Source organism: Salminus brasiliensis, chromosome 16 (assembly GCF_030463535.1).
Source record: "Salminus brasiliensis chromosome 16, fSalBra1.hap2, whole genome shotgun sequence".
Classification (NCBI taxonomy): Eukaryota; Metazoa; Chordata; class Actinopteri; order Characiformes; family Bryconidae; genus Salminus; species Salminus brasiliensis.
This window is the reverse complement of record NC_132893.1, coordinates 7,702,467-7,722,331: the sequence shown is the minus strand read 5'-3', so window position 1 is coordinate 7,722,331 and position 19,865 is coordinate 7,702,467. Positions and strand designations below refer to the sequence as shown.

Below are 19,865 nucleotides of genomic sequence, written 5' to 3'. Positions count from 1 at the left end.
GGTGGTTGACCGGCTGTAATAGTTGATATAGGAAAGCACTTCTGTGGAGCTCCTTTAGATCTCATAAGAAAATCACATGTTAATCCTTTAAAGCCTGAACCGTCAACAAGTTGCCCGAAAATACTCTTTAAAAAAAAAAAAAAAAAAAATTAAGAGTGTTTTTTTGACCTACTGAAGCATTCAGAAAATAATAATTTAAAAATAATAATTTTAAATATGACGTTTATTTTGTATATTTAATACAAATGGAATTTGTTCCTCACAGCAAGTACACAACATTGTTTAATCCCTTAAATTAAAATGTTACTTACTTTACATTATTTATTTAAACGATCACTTATTCAATTACTATTCAATAATTGTGTAAATTATAATCAGTAATTATTGAATTTTCACACTGATGTTGCAAGGGTCTCTAATGAGTTCAGATATGTATCAAATATGATACACTTGGTTTAGAAGAGTTCAACCAGTTCACCTAACCTTAATGCTGGAGAATATGTCACGAAACAGTATTCCTCAGATAACCCAAAGGTGAGGAGTGACCATTACACATGTCTCTTAGCTCTTCTCCTATTGGACAGTCCAGACTCTGGGCTAAACTCGGCGATCTTGCCTCCTTCTCTGCATATATTTATTCCTTCATTTTCCAGCATTTTATCTCAAATAAGTTATATCAGGTGTGTTGGGAGCAGAGAGAACACTAAATTGTGTTTTCTAGGTTTGGATAGATAAGTCAAGCCTGTTCAATTAAAAAAAAAAAAGAGCAGAGGGACTTTCCTATTGGACACTTCTTAACTTCAGGATAAAGTTAATTAGGGTTGGCACACAAAATGTGCCAGAATTCAAAGTTTTCCATTTTAGTCTTACTAATGTAGTTGAAACTGCTTTGTTTTATCTAATCAAACTATTTGTAGCTCATGTAGAGAATGAGTTTGCTTGCTTCCATGACCCTCAACAACAGCAGAGTGCACGGTCGGTGGCATATTTAGACACTAATTAGCACTACAATGGAGAAGATTAGGTTCAGCTAATGATCTGGCATCAAGGGATTTTACAGGGGCTACAGTATTAAACATGAGGAGTTTTCAACCCTCCTCCTGGAGTTCTACCTTCCAGCAGGTTTCAGCTCCAACCCAAATCAAGGCCTTCTCGAGACAATAATGGTCGGGATCAGGTTGGAGTTAAATAGGAGTTTGGGTTGGTGCTGAAGTCTACAGTAGGGTAGATCTCAAGGAGCAAGACAGGTGACCATCATTACAGATCTCCGGGGGCCAGAGAGCTTGAGCCAAAAGGTGAGGACTGTCCAGTGGGCACATGCTTCAGCTCCACTCTTATTGGACCTTCTGAAAACACCTCCGACTCTCTCAGTGTAGGCAGTTTCACTGGGCTTGTAATGCCAATAGAAATAGGATACTAAAGACCCACTCAGCTCAGTTTTGTGGAACTGTGCCAGCATGAATCCGTGGTTTCAACTCAATATCCAGCAGCTGCAACATTCACAGATAAGCTCCAGGTGCAGTGGGCTGGTCACAACTTGGCAAATAATGCAAATGAAACACGATGGGGCTTAAGTCTTTACTTAAAAAACATAATGGAAATATTTCACATCTTTAGAAAAAAACAAAAAATGATTTCAATTTTACAAGTTTAATTCAACTGTTAGAACTTAAAGATTCACCTACACATGACAAACATTTTTTTGAACAGTTTGATTAACAGTAAGTGTGACTTGGTGCTGGTCTCAAGGAAAAGTCTCTCAGCGCTCTTATTGAAAACCTTCATAGTCACAGATCTGATGGGAAATGAACTGTTGTTGTTTTTTTTTTCTTCTTCTTTTTAACAAATTCATAAACTTTGCTAGATAACACACATAAGAGAGATGCATACAGGTCCACCAATTATCTTTATAATTATTATAATAACAATAATTATATAATCAAAGATAAAATTATATGATACACAAATGTCTTCAAAAACAATTGCACATCCAATAACTCCTGACACTCCCTGGATTGTTATGATACAAACTGCACATAGCTGACCGTGTCCAGAGAAAGCGGTCATAAATAATAAAATAAGACGAGACGAGGCAAACGGGGTGGTAGACTGTTCTCCTCTCCATCTGTTCTCCTTCGCAACTAAACTGAAAGGAACAACAGGAACTAGAAGAGCAGGTCTGACAAAACAAACGTTTGACATAGTGTTTAATCTGTGGGTGTGTACGTCTGAGCGGTCTATCATCATGGGGTAGAGAGTGTGTGTGAGAGAGAGAGTGTGTGTGTGTGTGTGTGTGTGTGTTCACATCTGTAACAATAATAGTCCTATATCTGTACATAATTTCCAACACCGCTCCCCGAACCGTTCCACGTCAGTAACAAGTTTGGGCACTGCTGTAAGACCATACCACCTGGAGGCCATCACCACTGCAAACGTGAACGCAGACGCGACAGAGACAAGACAAAAAACAGACGTCGCACTGGGAAAGTTGAGGACCTGAATGCACTCTTTTGAGAGTTTTAGCGAGCTTCTGTGCGTGTATGTGTGTGATAAACCCTGTCCGCAACGTGTGATTTGGGTTGCTTGTGCTCTGCGAGACCCCTCCTCTGCGAGACCTCTCCTCTCTGTCTGTTTGTTTGTTTTTAGACTCTGTTCAACCAAATCCGTTGTGCATCTGTCAAGTCCTCATCTTAAAAGGGGAATTCCAACAATTTTGCATGGTCAAGATGTAAACAGTCATTCGGAGAGGGTTTGGTACGGAACGCTCCATTATAGAGAAGCCTAGAGTCAGAACCGCTCACAGTGGTGGTCAGTGGAAGCAGAGGTCTGAGAAGTTGAGTGTAGTGGCCTTCAACCCTGCACCTGGAGAGCTACCATCCTGCAAGACTTTGGATCAAACCTCAAGCAACCCATCTGATCCAATTAATGACTGCCTTTAGAAGTTCACAATTGCCTGAACAAGGGGTGTTCAATTTGGGTTGGAGTTCAAACCAGCAGAGGTGTAGCTCTTCAGGAGGAGGAAAGTTTGTGACCACTGATTTAGCGCCTCTAGAAGCTGCATCGATGAAAAGTTATCACATGAAATAATTATAAAATCAGATTTATCAGTATGTCACCTTCAACATTACATCTTTTCAGTCACATCAAAACCTTGCACCTTGTTGTAGAAGGTTTTATTTCAAGCCATTTCTGAAAATTTCATGGACACGGATTTGACACAATGTGCCAGATTCCAAAACTCCTGCCATGTTCCAATTATGTCAAAAAAAGTGACAACTGTTTGCCCAAAAGAGACGATATAAACACGTAGAAAACATGTCTGGGTTCAGTGGTCATTTTGCATAGTAAATCAAATGGCTACCAGGTTCCACACACCACCACTGTGAAGTCGGTACGATACTTTACAACAAACCTTTTCACCGCCTAATGACTATTTCCACCTTAATGCCTCAGTCATGCAAACTCCGAAACATCAGCAGAATTCCCACTTTTCTAATGAAAATCTCTTGCATATCCAAAAGCAACTAGAATCGACCCTCACAAATGAGAACGTGAAGACGGCAAACGATCAGAATCAAGGCTTTGTTCCTCGTCTAGTCTTGGCTGTGATATAACTGATCAGCACTTGAACTTGTGCTAACAGGGCAGGAAGACAAAGTTGTTTAAGTAGAACAGGGGTTCAAAAACAAACCAACGATTAAGGAGTCAGAGAGCAAGGAGTGGAGTGGATGAGCGTGTGCTAGAAAGACACTGGGTGTAGCTAGAGGCATGTGTGCGCATGTGTGCTTCTTGTAATTCAGTGACCAAATTTCTGCGTTTATCTTGCGTGAACACACTCCCAAGGATTGTACGTTTTCCGCCCGTCTACAGTTGCTGCGGGGTAAATGCATTTCTCTGATGCCTGCCTCGAGACTGAGCCTCCCTCTACCCCCCTTTATGAAGGGTTTGGCAAAGTTCTGCGAACAAACATTTACAGTACATTCCTTTGATGCTACAACAAGATAGGTTTCCTGATTGCATCTCTAAACACCAAGGTGAAGGACACGGGCATGCAGACCATGTGGAGGCGTCTCCTAACACAAAGCATAAACTGACTCTTGGACTTCAAGTAAAGTACAAGTTTGTGAGATCAAGTAATGATGAAGACCTGTAGGGTAGGGCGCTAGCTTACTGGTGGATTCTTCTTTTTTCCTTAGGTGTTTTTTTTTTTGTTTTTGTTTTTTTAAACCTGTTGAGGTAAGGCGTGTCTGTGTCTTATGTGTTTTGCAAGGTCCATTGGCATTCCCAGCATTTACTTGCATTTAGCTTACGACATAGGCAAGAACTATTTTGGCTTTCCCCTTTGTATCTTTCTTAAAAAGAGCTTGTAGCTTTTATCGAAATTCGGTCCTCCTCCTTTGTTATCAACAAACGGAGGATTTTACAGAACGTCAGTACTACTTTACACTCGATTTAAAATGTGATTAAGAACAAACGTCAACGGGCAAATTGCGCAGCGGCTTCTGCCCTCCTCCCGACGCACTATAATTTACATTAAGCACAAGTCTGACAGATGAGGTGCTTTTCTACAAATGGTTTTTGCAAGAGCTGGAAATATGAAAAACTCTTCCAAATGTAAAAATAAAAAAGGGAGGGAAAAAAAGCAAAAAAGAAAGAAAAAAAACAAACAATAAAATCTTTTGACATTTAACAGTTCAGAGGCAGACTAACAAAGGTTGAAGTTGAATTAAAATATCTTCTGCACCTTCCTTGCCATGAGAACGACTGCATTCCAGTCTCCAAGGAACATGGCGGAAAAAAGAATAATCACTCAAAACATCTGCAAGGATTCCCAGCCCTGACGCCTAAACCTCCTCATCAGCGTTCTGAGAGTATCTAGGGCAGGGAGGTATATTTTTCAGGACGGTGTGGCCAAGCTGGATGTGGTGTGGGAGCAGTGAGTAGCCTCAGTTGCTCTCAAACAGTGAGAGCAGGTCATCATTGCTGTTGTTGGGCAGGTCTGGAGGACCCAGGTAGGACAGGAGCTCATCCGGGTTCGTGAGCTCTGGGAGCAGCTGGAACAATAAAGGCGAGAGAAGCCATTAGAATAAAGGGCTGTTATGCCTGAGCATCCAGTGCCACCAGTACAATACATTCTTCTGAACTATGACAAACATGAATTCCCATAGTCTTCTACGTGGCACAGACCAAGACATCAAGCTCTCAAATACTCACATCGAGGGCAGGCTCCGCAACATCTCCTGGCCCTCCAGGGCCACCAAGCCCAAAACTGTCTGTGTGCAGCCGGGGATTCTGAGCAGAGTTACGTGAATGCATGGGTCCTCCTGGGCCACCCAGGTTGGAACTACCATGAAGGGCTTGATGCTGCTGCTGTTGCTGCTGCTGCTGTTGTTGTTGCTGCTGCTGCTGCTGTAGAGGGTTGTGGGATGGGTCCATGCGACTAGAGTGAGGCATCTGTAATAGAGACGATGGAGAAAAGGACATTGAATACACCAAAAACAACCAAACAAAACACAACTAAAATAAATCAATATACATGCTGCTAGCAACTGAAGTTAACTGTAGAAGCTAAACCTAGAGTTTCAAACTATGGACATCAAGCTATTGACCTTAAACATGTCAGCTTTTTTGCAAAACGGAGATCATACAAGGTTGCGATCTGTAATCTGTAATAATAGTGGAGCTACCTGTCCAGACATTGGGTGCCCCACAGGTTTCTCAGGGGTCAAGAGCCCACTCGGCAGGTCAGCCTGGTAGGAGAGGGGTGGTGGTCCCGAGGCAAACTCCCCCAGGGTTGGTGTGCCAGGGGCGTTGGGAAACTCCGAGAAGCCTGGCTGGTTAGAATATCCTGAACCAGCTAAGAGATGAGTGAGTGAAAAAAGTAACGTCAGCATCAGAAATAAAGGCTAAAAAGGTTTTAGGTAAAATTTTTGAGGAACCAGTTTGTTTGCTAATGTAGTTTTATTGCCTTTAAAGCAGGTCTTGCTCATCACCCAAAATATACAGTTACAATACCTTGGCTGGGATAATCAGGCGTGCTGCTGCTGCCACCTTGTGGCAGGGACTGGTAGGGCGAGGAGGCCGGGCCTAGCGCTGCAATCATCTCCATTACACTGGGCAGGATCATGTGACTGGGACTGAGGGTGCGACAGCGCTTCAGAGCTGGACCGTCTGGATCCTCTTTTATGTGCAGGTCTGGCTTTACGGGGACCGGCTTCCAGCTGCACACTGGGTCGATGGTGATCTCTTCATAGTCCGAACTTTTAAAAGGGTTTAAAAAGAATTTTGTAAGAATGTATTTGTTTTTTTTATATGTAATTACCACATACAACATCCATTACAAGACAGGCCAGGCGAATGCTGTGCTTTGCTTAGAGGTTAAACCCTTAAATCAAAACTTAAATTTGTTATTTGTATATTTGGTTGCCATTCAGTTTACCAGATTTTGTGGGGTGCCACAGGGTTCCATTTTGGGAGCTATGAATGTTATGATAGTAATAACATGTAGGCCTACATTCAAAGTCAAAAGTATTTAAATGGTTAAATTCAAGTTAAAAAGCACAAATACTTACTTTTGGATATAGATGAGAATACCCAGCATGTATTGATCCACTTCTAGCCCTTCCAGAAGAGCAGTCTTACTGTAAAGAACAGGAATAACAACAAACTGTTAATGGACTATGCTTGAGTTTGTGCCACTTTAACCTGACATGTAAATGATACTCAAAAATATCTTGTTAGACAACATAACAGCTAAGCCAACATGAGATGGCATTCCAAGAGCAGACTTTTCAAGGTTAAAATCGAATCAGAAGAGAACAAAGTTCTTACTTGCACACAGGACAGCGCCAAGTTCCTCTCTCACAGTTAAGCTGCAGGTAAGACTCCAGGTCAAAGCACTGTGGGGGAAGCACAGCGACAACTTCAATTACTAAAGCATGGTCTTACTTTAAAAAGGTATAATTACTTACAATAATTATTATTTTCTGCTACAATTGGTCTGGTTGCTTTCTAAAAGGTACTCCTCCATGTATTTTGTTTGCCATCCAGAACAACGCGAAACTGGTGGATTCACGTCCTCACCTGTATGTGTCTGCAGTCATGGCCTCGTGCAGGAAGCTGGATGCGGCGGAAGGTGATTGGACATTTGAGCGAGACCTTGATGGCTGTCTGCTCCACGCCATCCTCACCGTTCAGGCCAGGTGTTCCTGGAATTGTCCCACTGCTGAAGTTCCTCTTGACTGTAAGTAAAGGAGTGAGACACAAATTGAGCGATCACAGTGTAGTGCAGTGCAAGTGTCAAAGAGTTATAAAGGCAAGTACAGCAAGAGTGAAGAGACAGTGGTAGGACTGAAACTCACTCTTTGTGACGCAGTGCTCAGCCGGCAGGAGCCTCTTTTTCATCAGGCCCTGCAGCACAGAGCGCACTGAGGGCCGGTGGACCAGCTGTAGCACGAACAGATGAGACTAGAGAGTGGGAGAGAGTAGAAAAGAAAAAAAATTACAAGCCATATAAACAGTTAAAACACATGCAGGGCTGCAGTTCAGCACAGCTGATGCGTTGGAACAAGGAAAATCTGCAAAACACTTACGCAGCAGCAGGCGGTGACTGTGATCTGGATGGTGTTGCGCCCTGGCTGGCACACTTGTTTCAGGTAGAGGGGCTTGTGGGAGGTCTTGTTGTCACCGCGCTCGATGGTGAGGGGCGTGGCGTTCACGCTCACCTGCACCGAGGCCGGCCAGTTAGTATTCATCTGCCGGTCCTCATGATGGTAGCACTTAAACTGCAGCTCCAGGTCAGGCCTAGGAAAAAGAAAAACAGAAATGGGATCAATCAGTAGAAGAAACTATAAAATAGCATATTTCTATTACTATGAGCAGCAATCATGTACATCCTCACAGCTTCCTACACAATGCTACATACCTTAGTGTGAAGGTAGCACATGATTCTACTGTATCTTTTTTAAACTGCCAGCAAAGCAACATCACTGAAGAACTGTAACTGCCAGTACATCAGACACCTATTTTCTCCTAGCATCATGCAGAATACTGGAGAACCCCCCCCCCCGAGACAAAGTGGCTAACTGTGCTATTGAAAGTGCTGTGGCATCGGCATCGTTAGGGATTTGAACTACCAATTACTCGACAACAGCAGAGACTTGGGAGCAGTGAAACGTATGCTTTTTTTTTTTGGAACATATGAATACCTTGATGAACACTCAAAATCTGTACAGAGCAAAAAGTCTCAAATTATATTTATAGTATGTGAACAAACACCAAACATGCATGAGGCACTGATCAGCCACTAAAACCACTAGCATAATATTGTGCAGATCCCACTCATGTCCTTAGAACGGCCCTGATGCATCAAAGCAAGGACTCCACAAGACCTTTAAGAGGTGTCCTGTAGTATCTGGCACCAAGATATTAGCAGCAGATCCTTTAAGCCCTAGAAGTTGTGATGTGGGGACTCCATTAGCATCAGAGAGCCTCAGGTGTCCATGGCCCACCACTCCAGTTCACCAGTTCTCATTCCTTCGACCACTTTTGGAAAGCTGTCCAGCTCAGATGCCTGATGTTTTGGAGATGTTTTGATCCAGTCGTCTAGACATCACAATTTGGCTCTTGTCAAAGTGGCTCAGATTATGCTAGCTTTTTCCTGTGTACAACACATCAGCTTTAAGATACTGAATGCTTACTTGCTGCCCAATATATCCACTCATTGACAGGTGCTGATTGGCATACATAAGACAACCCGCTATGAAAATGTTTTTTTTAAACATGCTGCAAGTATCACAGGACCATGGAAACCAAGACTAATGTGCTGAACGGTGAAGTCTTACCTCATCATGAGTGTCTTGTAGACCGAGTCGCGCAGCTGGAAGACGTGGTTGCTGACGGCCAAATTGTGCTCCAGCCGGAAGGGCTCCAGCACTACCCCGTCCCGAACAGGAAAGGTCAGACGCAGGTCATCGCTGGGGTTCCCTAAAGGCAGGATTGGAGAGTACAGAGTTATACTGAGGGCTAAGGGCACTTTAAGGGATAGTTCATTTAAATGTCAACATCACCAAGTTGTTATGGATTTCTTGTTTGCAAACAGCAGGATTAAAAAAGCGGATAAGAAAAGGCAGTAGGGCAACAGAAGATTTAGCCAACAGAATTACTGTCGATTCAAATAGCCTAAGGTAACCTGGCAAGTCTGGATACAAAAACAAACCAAGGTACTGTTTTATGGACAGTGTTTTATTGGCATGTTTACAGACACATGTATGCCTTTTTATCTCCAATGAAGTGGTGTAAAGTGTGCAGTAATTGCCATTCAGATATTACCTCAGACTGCATAGCAACGCAAAGGATACTAGCTCCAGGCTAGCATGAAGTGGTACCTGTAGGGGGCTGCATTGAGTTGATGTTGGGCTTGACGTCAGGAAGGAAGGGAGACTTCACGTCCTGGCCAGGGGACATGTAGGGCGGCATGGAGCTGCCTGGGGTCATGGGAGGAGTGGGGTTTCCTGGGAGTGGAGAGCTGGGGTATCCAGGCATTGCTCGTCCAGGCTACAAAATACAAAAGGATTATGCATCCACTGCAACACTGGACCCATTAACCAGTGTGATTATTCAGAATCGAAAGAACTCATTTTCCCCCAAAACACTCATTAATGCTAATAAAGAACAAAAGCTAGCAAGGGTCAGATTAGTCTTGTGCAAACAGAATTAGGGAAACCAATTACTACTGGCACTATTTCAGTTTCCTCACATATAAGTATTTGTGCGTGAGGAGCTCCTTTAAACTAATTCTGACAGAGCATGGGCCCTGAGTAACAAAGTCCAATCATGGTGCTCCTGAACTTGTAAAACATTAACCAAAAAGCCAAGTCACTTGGAGCGCTCAGCGGCCTATGGAAACACACAGCAATATCAAACAGCAAGAGAGAAAGAGAGTGGAAAAGGGAGAGTAAGAGAGTGAAAGAGAGAGAGGACACTGACCCCATTCACAGCTGCTTGGTTAAAGGTGTTGTACCCTCCACCTCCAGCCACTCCTGAAGCCAGGCTGCCATGGCTATTGCCTTGCCCATTAAACTGTTCTGCCTGGGAAACAAAAAAGCCATTTCAATGTCATTCTAAATGAAACCTTATTAAATAAAAGACATTTTATACTTAGAAGTGCAAGGCTTTTGTTGTTTGTTATATGTGCTTCTTGCTAACAAATGCCTTTGTCATCAACCTTGGTTGGAATGAGTGGCAAAAAGAAATTCTAATTTTACAGAATTTTCCACTGAAACCAGATAGTTGATCGGTCGAGGCATACTTAAAGTGAAAAGTTTGCTCCTTTTGGTTTAAACTTTAGCTACAAGATCGACATTGCTTACAATAACAAAATGCCAATAGTCATTCTAATAGTTTCTGTAAACACAAGCCCACACACACACTTCTCTCAAAGTGCTCAAACCACATTAAGGTTTTCAGTAAGGTTGCTTAGACTAGTCAGTGTGGTTTAGAGGACAGTATGACTGTAAACCTATATTTAAAAAAACCTTGCACCGTGTAGACGATTGCTGCAGCAGCAACAGCGCTGGTATTTACTGAGTATTCATTACTTTACATTTACTGAATTAGAGAAATTATCAGTGTCCACTGTTTATATGCCAGTCATGGCTACAAAACATTCTGGGTGACTACGGATTTCCAGTGATTGATGCCAGGGATTTATTTGTAGCTCCAGCAAAATTTGGACTCCAAACATGATTTGGCTGATCAATTGCAGCAATTGGAAAATGTTCGCAACATGTTATTAAAAGATAAGCCAGTGCACGTATTGAGCAAAGGCTTTATTTCTGCATTCATATGTGTAACACCTACACACAGCGGTGACTGATCTTTCGCTTTAAGTGACATTTCCAAGATCTTTTCAGATGTAGAATTCAATTCACTGCAGCAGCAGTAAGTATCAGATTCTAGGGTCTCACTCTTACAAAGCAGCAGCTTGTTCGCCACAAAACACAGAAGCAAGAACCTGCTCACCATGAAATCTGATAATGCTAGCATGCCACAGTGTCAAAAGCCACTTGCAAAGATTCTACATAAAAGCAAACTCTGAGAATGAGTCGTCAAAATAATCCTGGAGAAAGCATCTGACACTGCCAGCAAGGCTGTTCAGGGGCCTCAGGGTGTGAAGACCATTAACTGAGGCTGCTGGTTTGCCATCTCACCTTATAGTACTGGCCTGGGTTTCCTGGTCCTGCAGGATACTGGCCCATGTTGGCCTGCTGGAGGGGCATTCTGTGGCCTGTGTAGGAGGGCGAAGGAGCAGAGCGCTGTGGGCCTGGGCCGTGGTACTGTATGGCCTGTCCGGGATATGGCCCCGCAGCCCCCATCCCAGAGCCATACTGCTGCCCTGGAAACCCCTGCAAGACAAAACAAAATAATAAGAAGATTGAACATCTTGGTTTGTGGCACTCCTAAGGGCCAAGCCCAGCAAAATGACATTTTAATAGATATCAACAAGGGCTGTGTGGCAGAGTGAAAAGAATCTCTATTCTGCTAAGCTTTCTAGTTCTATTCAAGAAGAAATCCCTGCTAAATGCTCAAAAATACTGGAACACTCATCTTCACTAACCTCAGAGTTGTAGGGGCGTTTTAACCCCTGCTGGTGTCGCGGCGGGGGTCCCTGCTGGCCACCTGGGTAGCCCGAATGCTGGGGAAGCCGCTGCCCCTGTGAGGCATACATTGGCCCCATGGATGGGGGTCTGGAGCCTACCATGCCAGAGGGAGCCATGGTGGGTGGGCCACGGGGTCCGGAGTGGGACAGGAACTGGGTGTTGTAAGAGGAAGCACCACCCATCTGTGGAGCAGAGAGGAGAGTTTATTATTAAAAAAAAAAGAAAGACACAGCCCCACGCCCATCAGCACTGAACAATGGCTGGAGACGTGCCTGCTGCCAGCAGCCAGGGATGACAAGCTCTGGGCACAGAAAGGAAAACAGCAACTAGGTCACCAGCATGAACAATCAAATCTACCCTCGCCATTGTGGTTATGATGTGGCGTCTACATACTCACTGTCCAACATTTAAGTCTGCTCTCACAATGAGACTGGGGAGAGGAAAGCAAAAGGAAACATCCCCCTTTTAATATTAATTAAAACCATGTTTCTGGAATTGAAATTAGGCAATCTGTTTCGCGCCAGCAGGGGGCGAGTTTAACGCTCTACGCTGGATAGATCTTCACACAATGGCACACTAGATTTCAATTGCAGTGCATTCGCCATACAAAAAAACTGGAGCTGAAAGCTGTACCCTTCAATCAACAGGAACCTGCCAGACGATGTGTGTATTTAAAAGCATCAGGATGGTTTTATTTGCCTGTTTCTGTTCATTGTAATGGGAAACCGTGTCCAGAAGGATTTTAAGCCAAGTGTCAGTGGCATTTGTGTGATTAGCCATCTATTAACAGCTGGGTAAATTAAGACAAACAGGCAATGCTCCTTACAGGCCCATAATTCATCTCTTGGTTTTGCTTCTCCTGTATCGCAGCGACAGTCGCGGTGGCGGTTGCAGTTGCTGTCGCGGCGGCGGCGGCCACAGCAGCGGCAGCAGCAGCCTGGGTGAAGTCGGTGGGGGGGCGGACTCCGTGAGGTGGCATCCCAAGGGAGCCCCCACCGTTATTAGGGTAGCTAAAGCAGAAGGAGAGAAACACACACAAACACATGCAAACAAGTCATTCATGGCATCTAACAGCTTCTCCCAGCTTCTCTATTTCAGCGTAACATGAGATTAACACTGGCCACGCTGGAGAACATGGCCAGAGGCGGTGTGACATATTTTGCAGAGGAACAAGACATGAACGTGGCCGATTATGCGTGTTGCTATGCGGCGTAGTAGAAAGCCTGATCGTTGCTATGTCTCACAGAGCGGGAGCAAAATGAAATGTTCCGAGTCAGTGATTCAAAAGATTTATTGCTATGCAAATCACTCCTGGGGGAAAAGACAACACTGGTGTGTATGAACTTGAGTGCGAGTATGTGTGTGTGTGTACGTGTGGGCAGATGAGTGAGTCAGTGCAGGGGCGGGACTCCCTCTCTGACACACACAGAGCTAAGAGTGCGCTCAGCCCCCGCACAATGACGCTGGACTGGTGCTCTGACGTCACCCTGCTCCCTCAACACTCAACAGACCTAAACATAGCCCCACACTTACACAGCCAGAGTTACAGAGCAGAGGTGAGCTCATCATTAGGACCAAGTCTTGGCAAGAACCTGGTGATACGATACGGGTTATAATTAAATATATTGCACTACATATTGAAGTTGTCATAGTATAAAAACCACGGGTATCCAGTGGTTGGGGTTTAAACGCAACACAAAACTAACCACTGTCTGACACCAATTTTGCAGTTTGAGAATCGATACAGTACTACAAAACACAATATCACAATCATATCATCAGTATTTTCTTACAAGCCTACACAACATCAACACCACCAGCATGGTAAGCTGCTCTTACCTGCCGCCATATGCAGGCCCCGTTGGGTAGCCCCCGCTGGGCCGGCCGTACATGCCCTGCTGCATGTAGCCCTTGCTGGGCTCCGGGTAGCCCTGCTGCCCCATGAACTGGGGAGAGTTCATGCCGGGGCTGTTGCCAGGCATCATGTGACCTCCAGCCGAGTTACCACCTGGGCCCATGGGAGCGCCAAAAACCTGAGAAAAGTGTGGAAGAGTGAATTCTGTACTTTATTCATTTGTCTGACATTAATTTGGGATCAAACACCTCGTTCTTCACTGAGTGATCCAGACAAACATATCTGGATCATCATCAATGTACCGATAATTATAGGCACTGACAATCAATAAGTACATTTTCACTTTTCTTATTATTTCTTTCACTTTACAATCATGAGTGTTTGGTATTATCCTATTAGGATTTTCATCAAAAGGGTAAAAGTATGACTGTAAGAAAAAAAAACCCAATACAGGTCATCAACATTAGCTAACCAGCTAATACTGGAACATTTACTGTGTTATAAATCAGTCCCTAGCCACCAGTTACACCAAGGCAGTGGCTACATTTACGGTGCATAACCTGTCTGCCACTTACCTCAAGTTACTGTTCGAGGAAGGCCGCTAACAGGCTAAATGAACAGGTTAGCGCCCCCAATAGTTTTCAAAGACAGACATCTAAATCAATGTAAATCACTGGAAATAACTGTAAATCTGCAACAACGGCTTGAATGACTAAAAAAAAAAAAGAAATACGCATAGGGGCGTTAATACTAAATTACCATTAGCGTCATGCAGTCTTAGAGAAGCTTTCTGCTTTGTGTGCTAGATGCTACTTTTGTCACAGTCAATGAATTTTTGCTGGTTTTCACGCCAACAATGTGAATCTGGCAGCTGTTCTTTATGTGGAGTCACAAATTCCTGATGACCATAATATATACTTTAATTTGTCACATTTTCATCATTAATAAATACATGTATAATTGTTTTGATTTTCTATCATTATGGAGCAGATTGCTTGTTTAAAAAAATGTTTTAAAACCTTTCATTGAAAAAAAGGTTAGTCATTTTTTTAGATCAACATTGCTCTGTACTACGATCCATGATCTGAAACGCACTTTATTTAACATGAAGCAGGCTTCAGCAAGTAAAAATACCATCAGACATACAGCAGTGTTTTTTATTTCTTAATTAAACATTGTATGTAAATATATCATAAGAAAGACTCTGTTGCTCCCTATGGTGTAATTGGAAACTCCCCTCAGTGATTTTGACTTTGACCCAATTTGAAGCTGGCAGCTGTTCTTTACAGTGCGACAAATTTCATGTCAGACCAACAGAAATGCTCTAAAATGATTCGGAATATTGGAAATGTTTACAATCCATTCAAAGTTAACACCCCCCCTTCTCATATAAACCTGCCATTTTGGAGATACAAGGTTTCTAAATCACAGTGATTAATTATCTCTGTTGCCTCGCAGTCTTACACTCTCAAGGATGAGGACGGGGCCAGGCTTACCTGGCTGGGTGAAGGACTGGTAACCCCCCACACTGTGGTTACCACAGAGAGGGAGCCGGGGGGCTGGTTGGTGCCTTGCTGCCAGGACGCTGGGTCATAGGGGTAAGAGCCGTCACTGTAGGAAGAGACAGCCAGGATTAGGACCAGAGAGAAAAAGAAAAACACTACTAACCACTACCCTTTCACTCTTCTCCCCCCTCTTTCTTTGTAGTGCTCACTCTGTTCCCTCTGTACTACGAGACCAGGCAGGTGGCAATGCTTGATTCACAGCCGATTCGGTTTTGCCGATCATACTGCGGAAACCTAAAGCTGGTAGGGAATGACATGGTGGGATTTTTTATGTTCATGTCTTTATGTGATACTGACATATGGTGCTAACGGAGTGAGAGATGCGGCACGGGAGAGAGGGAAAGAGAGAGAGAGCGCGCTTATAGGAGAGTCTTTGTGTGACTTGAATGTGCCACAGCCACATGCTCTAGAGGTGCTCGGCACAATGTTTCCATGGCGACTACAGTCACTTAGAGACAGGAAAGAGTAGCGATGCCAAGGGAGGGGGGGTGAGAGTGTAAGTGTTCACGCTTGTGTGTGCGCGTGTGTGTGTTTGAGTACCTACTGTTTTCTGTATAACTGGATCAAACCAGATTGGTCCCATTTAATCTTTCCAAAATTAGCCAAACTACATTAGACGCAGCTCTGAATCAAAGCGCGGAAAATACAGCTGGTAAAAATTAGCAGTGTGTGATTACACACGGCGCATGTTGCCACTGTGCGATACACACAATATTAATACCGTGACTAACAAGCATTCCAAAAACAGAAAATAACTGAAAGGCATCCAATTAGGTTCAGCACAGAGGTTCAGCACTGTTACTATTCGGCTTAAGCATCGTGTTGAGGCGCTACTAAAACGCTTGGTTGGTATGGGCATAATTTCCTTTTCATGGCACAAATGAGTAAGAACACCACCCATACTGCAAACGAATCTTGTTTACTACTCTTAAACACCAGGAATCAGTAAGTAGTAAGCAATTCAAGTAGACTGGGCAAATATCAAATGTGTCTTTAAACTAATCAAATTTGCAGTGAATGCTAACCAGGGAGGTGCGCTCTGACCAATTTTGATATTCAAGCATCCACAAGTGTAATCGTCAGTCTGTGCGGCTATGGTTGGCTCTAGTCTCTAGATCTTTCGTCTGTCAGACTCGACAGTTGGAGAGAGGCGAAGACTCCAATTTTTGGCCTCCCGAACGGGTTTTAGACCAGTCTGAGCATATCAAATGTTCGTCTGAGAAGCCAACATCTGGCTTGCACATAGGGTAGAGGTGGGCGATATGGTTTAAAAAAATAATAAAATAAATAAATATATAAATCACTTTTTTTTTACGATAGACGATATTATCTGCACTATACATGATTGCAGACGAAATGCATTAGTGGCCAAAGATTCTACTATAAAGGTACTCTCCTGTACTGAGGACAGTGATTATTTAACTGTATTTAAAATCTGCTGCACTTTATCCACCAATTAGACTAATTACACTGTCTGTAATGAAATGTGCAGTTTATAAGTGTTCTTCAAGCACTGATGATATCCTTAATACACTTCCTTAATACACACGCTTGTTTAGGGGCCTGGTTCTGTTTAGAGTCAGGCTGTAGCTATGTAGTGGATGATCAAGTCATTTAGTGTGAGATTAATATTTGGATGACTTTGAAGGTCCTCTAGGGAACCCAGGGCTTTAGCACGAAAAATGAGGGGGTAAAGAATAAGAAAAGAAAAAAAAAAAACAGTCACCTCAGTCAGAATTGGCACAAGGCTGTAGGCTTTTAGTGCTTTTAGAGATCACACTCGGGTTGGTAGAATTGGCTACCACTCAAAAGTTAGCAGCAAACAAAAATACTTGAAACTGAAACACATTTGTGTTATAGGTTTAAACATGTCCCAAGGAAATTTTGAGGTGTATTTAGGATCATCATCTTTCTGTAGAAGACCTCCAACTCATCATTCTCAGCTTAATTTTTAACAGATGTTTTTACAGATGTTCCCTGTGCCATTGGCTGCATAACAAAGCCTGATCCATCTACCCTAGTGCTTAACAGTTGGTGAGGTGTTCTCTCCATGAAATTCTGCACCCTTTTATCTCCAAACATTGTCTCGCTCATGGCGGCCAGAGTGTTCCATTTTAACTTCAGAAGTGCATCAGGACTTCCAAGAAAGTCCAAGTCTTCCAAGATTTTTGTGCAGGTGTTGCTGCATAGTAGAATAGTGCACTGCTACTCTGGAGTCTGCTGAAATCAGCTGAATCTGCTAGGTCTTTTGTATTTAAACTAGGGTTTTGATTTGTGCCTTCCAGCAATCTTATGAGCAGTTTTCTCTGAATGCTTTCTTGGTATTAACTTGACCTTAACTTGACCTCCACTGTTCTTGTTTACTGCGGTTTCTTAATTACATTATGAACTAAGGAAACAGTGGTCTTATGGTCTTCTCCTGCTTTGTGGGTATTGAATATATTTCATTTTTCAGAGACCGCTGTTAAACAGCAAAGTTCATGGTTGCTTATTGTTGGGGCAAGGTTTGACATGTCAAAGTATTCATAAAGCTTTAAAACTTGCATCACCAGGCCTTTCCAAACCTTGACTGGAAAACCATAACCCTATCAAGCTAATTAAGCTGTGGGACCTTGGTAAAAGTTACATGAGAGCGCAAATGTCTCAGGCTACTCAAACTTTTGCACTGAACTCTTTCAGCTCCTTTTATCAAGACAAAATACAAGACAAAAACAAAATCCTAATCTTGCCTAAAATGCTAAAAATAATGTTTCATCGTGAACTTCATGATTGTTTTTTTTGGAGCAACCAGGGGAGCTCAAACGTTTGCATGGCACTGACTCTCTGAAAGGTGAAGTCAGTTTTTACTGGCTAGCCTTCATTTAAACTCTGATTACTCAATTAATTGGCAAAATTATTACTACATTAGTGAATTATTAATACAAATCAATAGTGACCGCTCTATATAGGAGCCCTGCCTCTTTAAGACTAGAAAGTCTACAGTGCTGCTGGACGCTTTTCCATCCAGCTTGACCTGCAGCCCTTCACCACTGGCTCATGGCCCACAGGATATTGAGGTTCTACAGTGGCTCTGAGCGACGGCCTTCGGCGGTGGGTCGTCATCGCAGGGTTCGTTGTGAAGCTTAAAAGAGGTTGGTTTGTTGGCCGGATTGTCCACCGGTAGCTTAAAGCATTCCATGGCAGGCTGAGGTTTTTCTTCAGTTCCTCTGTAGAAACCACCAGATGCACCCCCCCCCCCTCTTAAACAGGAAACCGCTGTTCCGGAGCCAAAACCCCAGGCGCCCAATCAGTGGTGAGCGGACGGCACAGCCAATTGGAATTCAGATCAACAGTGTGGCAGATCAGAGGCGGTGCAAATAAGTGAGGGTTCAGCATGCCGTTGATGACTAGCAACAGCCAGCAGAAGACATTTTCAGCATAAATTTGGTTCAATCAATTTTATTTTGGATGTTTTGGGCTGTGTTTTCGCAATATTCTAAAAACAGGTTGTGAAATGTGTGCACAAGTCCGTTTTTGGGGTTGCATCTCTGATACCCAGGATAAGTTAACTTGGGAGGCTGCTACTTTTATTCCATTTTATATTTTTGACTATATTTATGGACATCACTGGCGGCTTAGAATGCAGCTGAGGCAAGCTGTGCTTCTCAAAATAAACAATATCACAAAAAGCAGGAAAATGAAAAGATCAACTGAATGTAGACACATCTACAGAATCTCAGATGGCAATTTAGTCTGGTGTTGTAACTCTGGTAATTGCTAGGTCTTCTGTGGAGCTCTTTCGCGACTGCACTGAAACCTAGATGTCACCAGAGAAGTTAGAAGACGTCACCAGCGCGTGCCTTTTGAGCCTTCTGGGAGCGCTGTGTTCAGTGCATAGAAACGAGTGACAGATCAAGAGATTTGAGTGTGCTGTTTCAGAGGAAGAGGTATGTGTGTTTGAGTGTGTGGGTGAGTGCTGAAGACACACTGTACTGGTACATAAAAAGGGGTTCAGACAGTTTGTTCACAAACACAAAAAACAAAAACACACACACACACACACACACACACACACACACACACACACACACACACACACACACACACACACCTGTGTGGCGTTGGAGGCAGGGCAGGTTTCATGGAGTTGATGGGGTTCATCGGAGGAACGTGGGGGTCAGCAGGGAACCCCAAATCACCTCAACCTGGCAGGCAGTCTAAGAAAAAGATAGAAGAGAAGACAGAGAGGGGCAAAGAAAGAAAATAAAGGTCACTTTGTTAGAAACAAAAGGTTGCTTTTCCCTTCTTTCTTTCCGTTATGACTCACTGAGGAGTGCAAGTCGTGCCATCATCTGCAGCGGCGCTGTGCAGCTTCTCTTTGATTGCTGCTGCTCAGCCCCACAGGCACAAGGGGTTAATCACCAAACGCCCAGCTCAGGCACGCATATCTCTGCTCACCCCCACAGCTTCGATAACACGCGTTTCGCAAGCATTCCTCGACTTGATCCCACTCCACCAATCACAGCTTTTTATTTCTGAAAATAAAGAATAAAAGATAACCCTTCCCCACACACTCGTACAGTGTTCACCACAAAGCAAGCCTTTCCAGTACAACACAATTCTCTCCGAGCGTTTTTTGGAGAGGTGGGGTGAGGATGGGCTGAGAGAGGAGTCAGGTTTTTTTTCTGCTGGAAAGCTCAGGAAGACAAAAGGCGAGTCGTGGGAGCTGAGGGGAACAGAGAGAGATGGAGACGATGTGTTCTATAAAATGATTTTTTTTGTGGACAAGCAAGCACGCCCCTGCTC

The 19,865-nt window shown here is 43.5% G+C and overlaps 1 protein-coding gene across 2 annotated transcripts in view; it reads right to left on the bottom strand.

Moving 5' to 3' along the window:
• Window positions 1-1,564: 1,564 nt before the first annotated feature.
• zmiz2 (zinc finger, MIZ-type containing 2) overlaps window positions 1,565-19,865 on the bottom strand; it is a 38,499-nt gene continuing 20,198 nt past the window's right edge. The window contains exons 1-19 of one of the 2 annotated variants that reach the window (XM_072658329.1): window positions 19,387-19,458; window positions 19,171-19,276; window positions 15,012-15,126; window positions 13,500-13,693; window positions 12,487-12,670; window positions 11,618-11,842; window positions 11,211-11,405; window positions 9,988-10,089; window positions 9,387-9,555; window positions 8,844-8,985; window positions 7,593-7,803; window positions 7,362-7,467; window positions 7,084-7,241; window positions 6,832-6,899; window positions 6,573-6,641; window positions 6,016-6,260; window positions 5,688-5,857; window positions 5,215-5,454; window positions 1,565-5,054 (exon numbers count right to left, since the gene is read on the bottom strand). In XM_072658329.1, coding sequence (XP_072514430.1) covers window positions 4,947-5,054; window positions 5,215-5,454; window positions 5,688-5,857; window positions 6,016-6,260; window positions 6,573-6,641; window positions 6,832-6,899; window positions 7,084-7,241; window positions 7,362-7,467; window positions 7,593-7,803; window positions 8,844-8,985; window positions 9,387-9,555; window positions 9,988-10,089; window positions 11,211-11,405; window positions 11,618-11,842; window positions 12,487-12,670; window positions 13,500-13,693; window positions 15,012-15,126; window positions 19,171-19,220 — 2,751 coding nt within the window. In that variant the 5' untranslated portion in view covers window positions 19,221-19,276; window positions 19,387-19,458 and the 3' untranslated portion in view covers window positions 1,565-4,946. Of the gene's footprint in view, window positions 5,055-5,214; window positions 5,455-5,687; window positions 5,858-6,015; window positions 6,261-6,572; window positions 6,642-6,831; window positions 6,900-7,083; window positions 7,242-7,361; window positions 7,468-7,592; window positions 7,804-8,843; window positions 8,986-9,386; window positions 9,556-9,987; window positions 10,090-11,210; window positions 11,406-11,617; window positions 11,843-12,486; window positions 12,671-13,499; window positions 13,694-15,011; window positions 15,127-19,170; window positions 19,277-19,386; window positions 19,459-19,865 lie in introns of those variants that run through there. The other variant, XM_072658328.1, reaches the window with a different exon arrangement.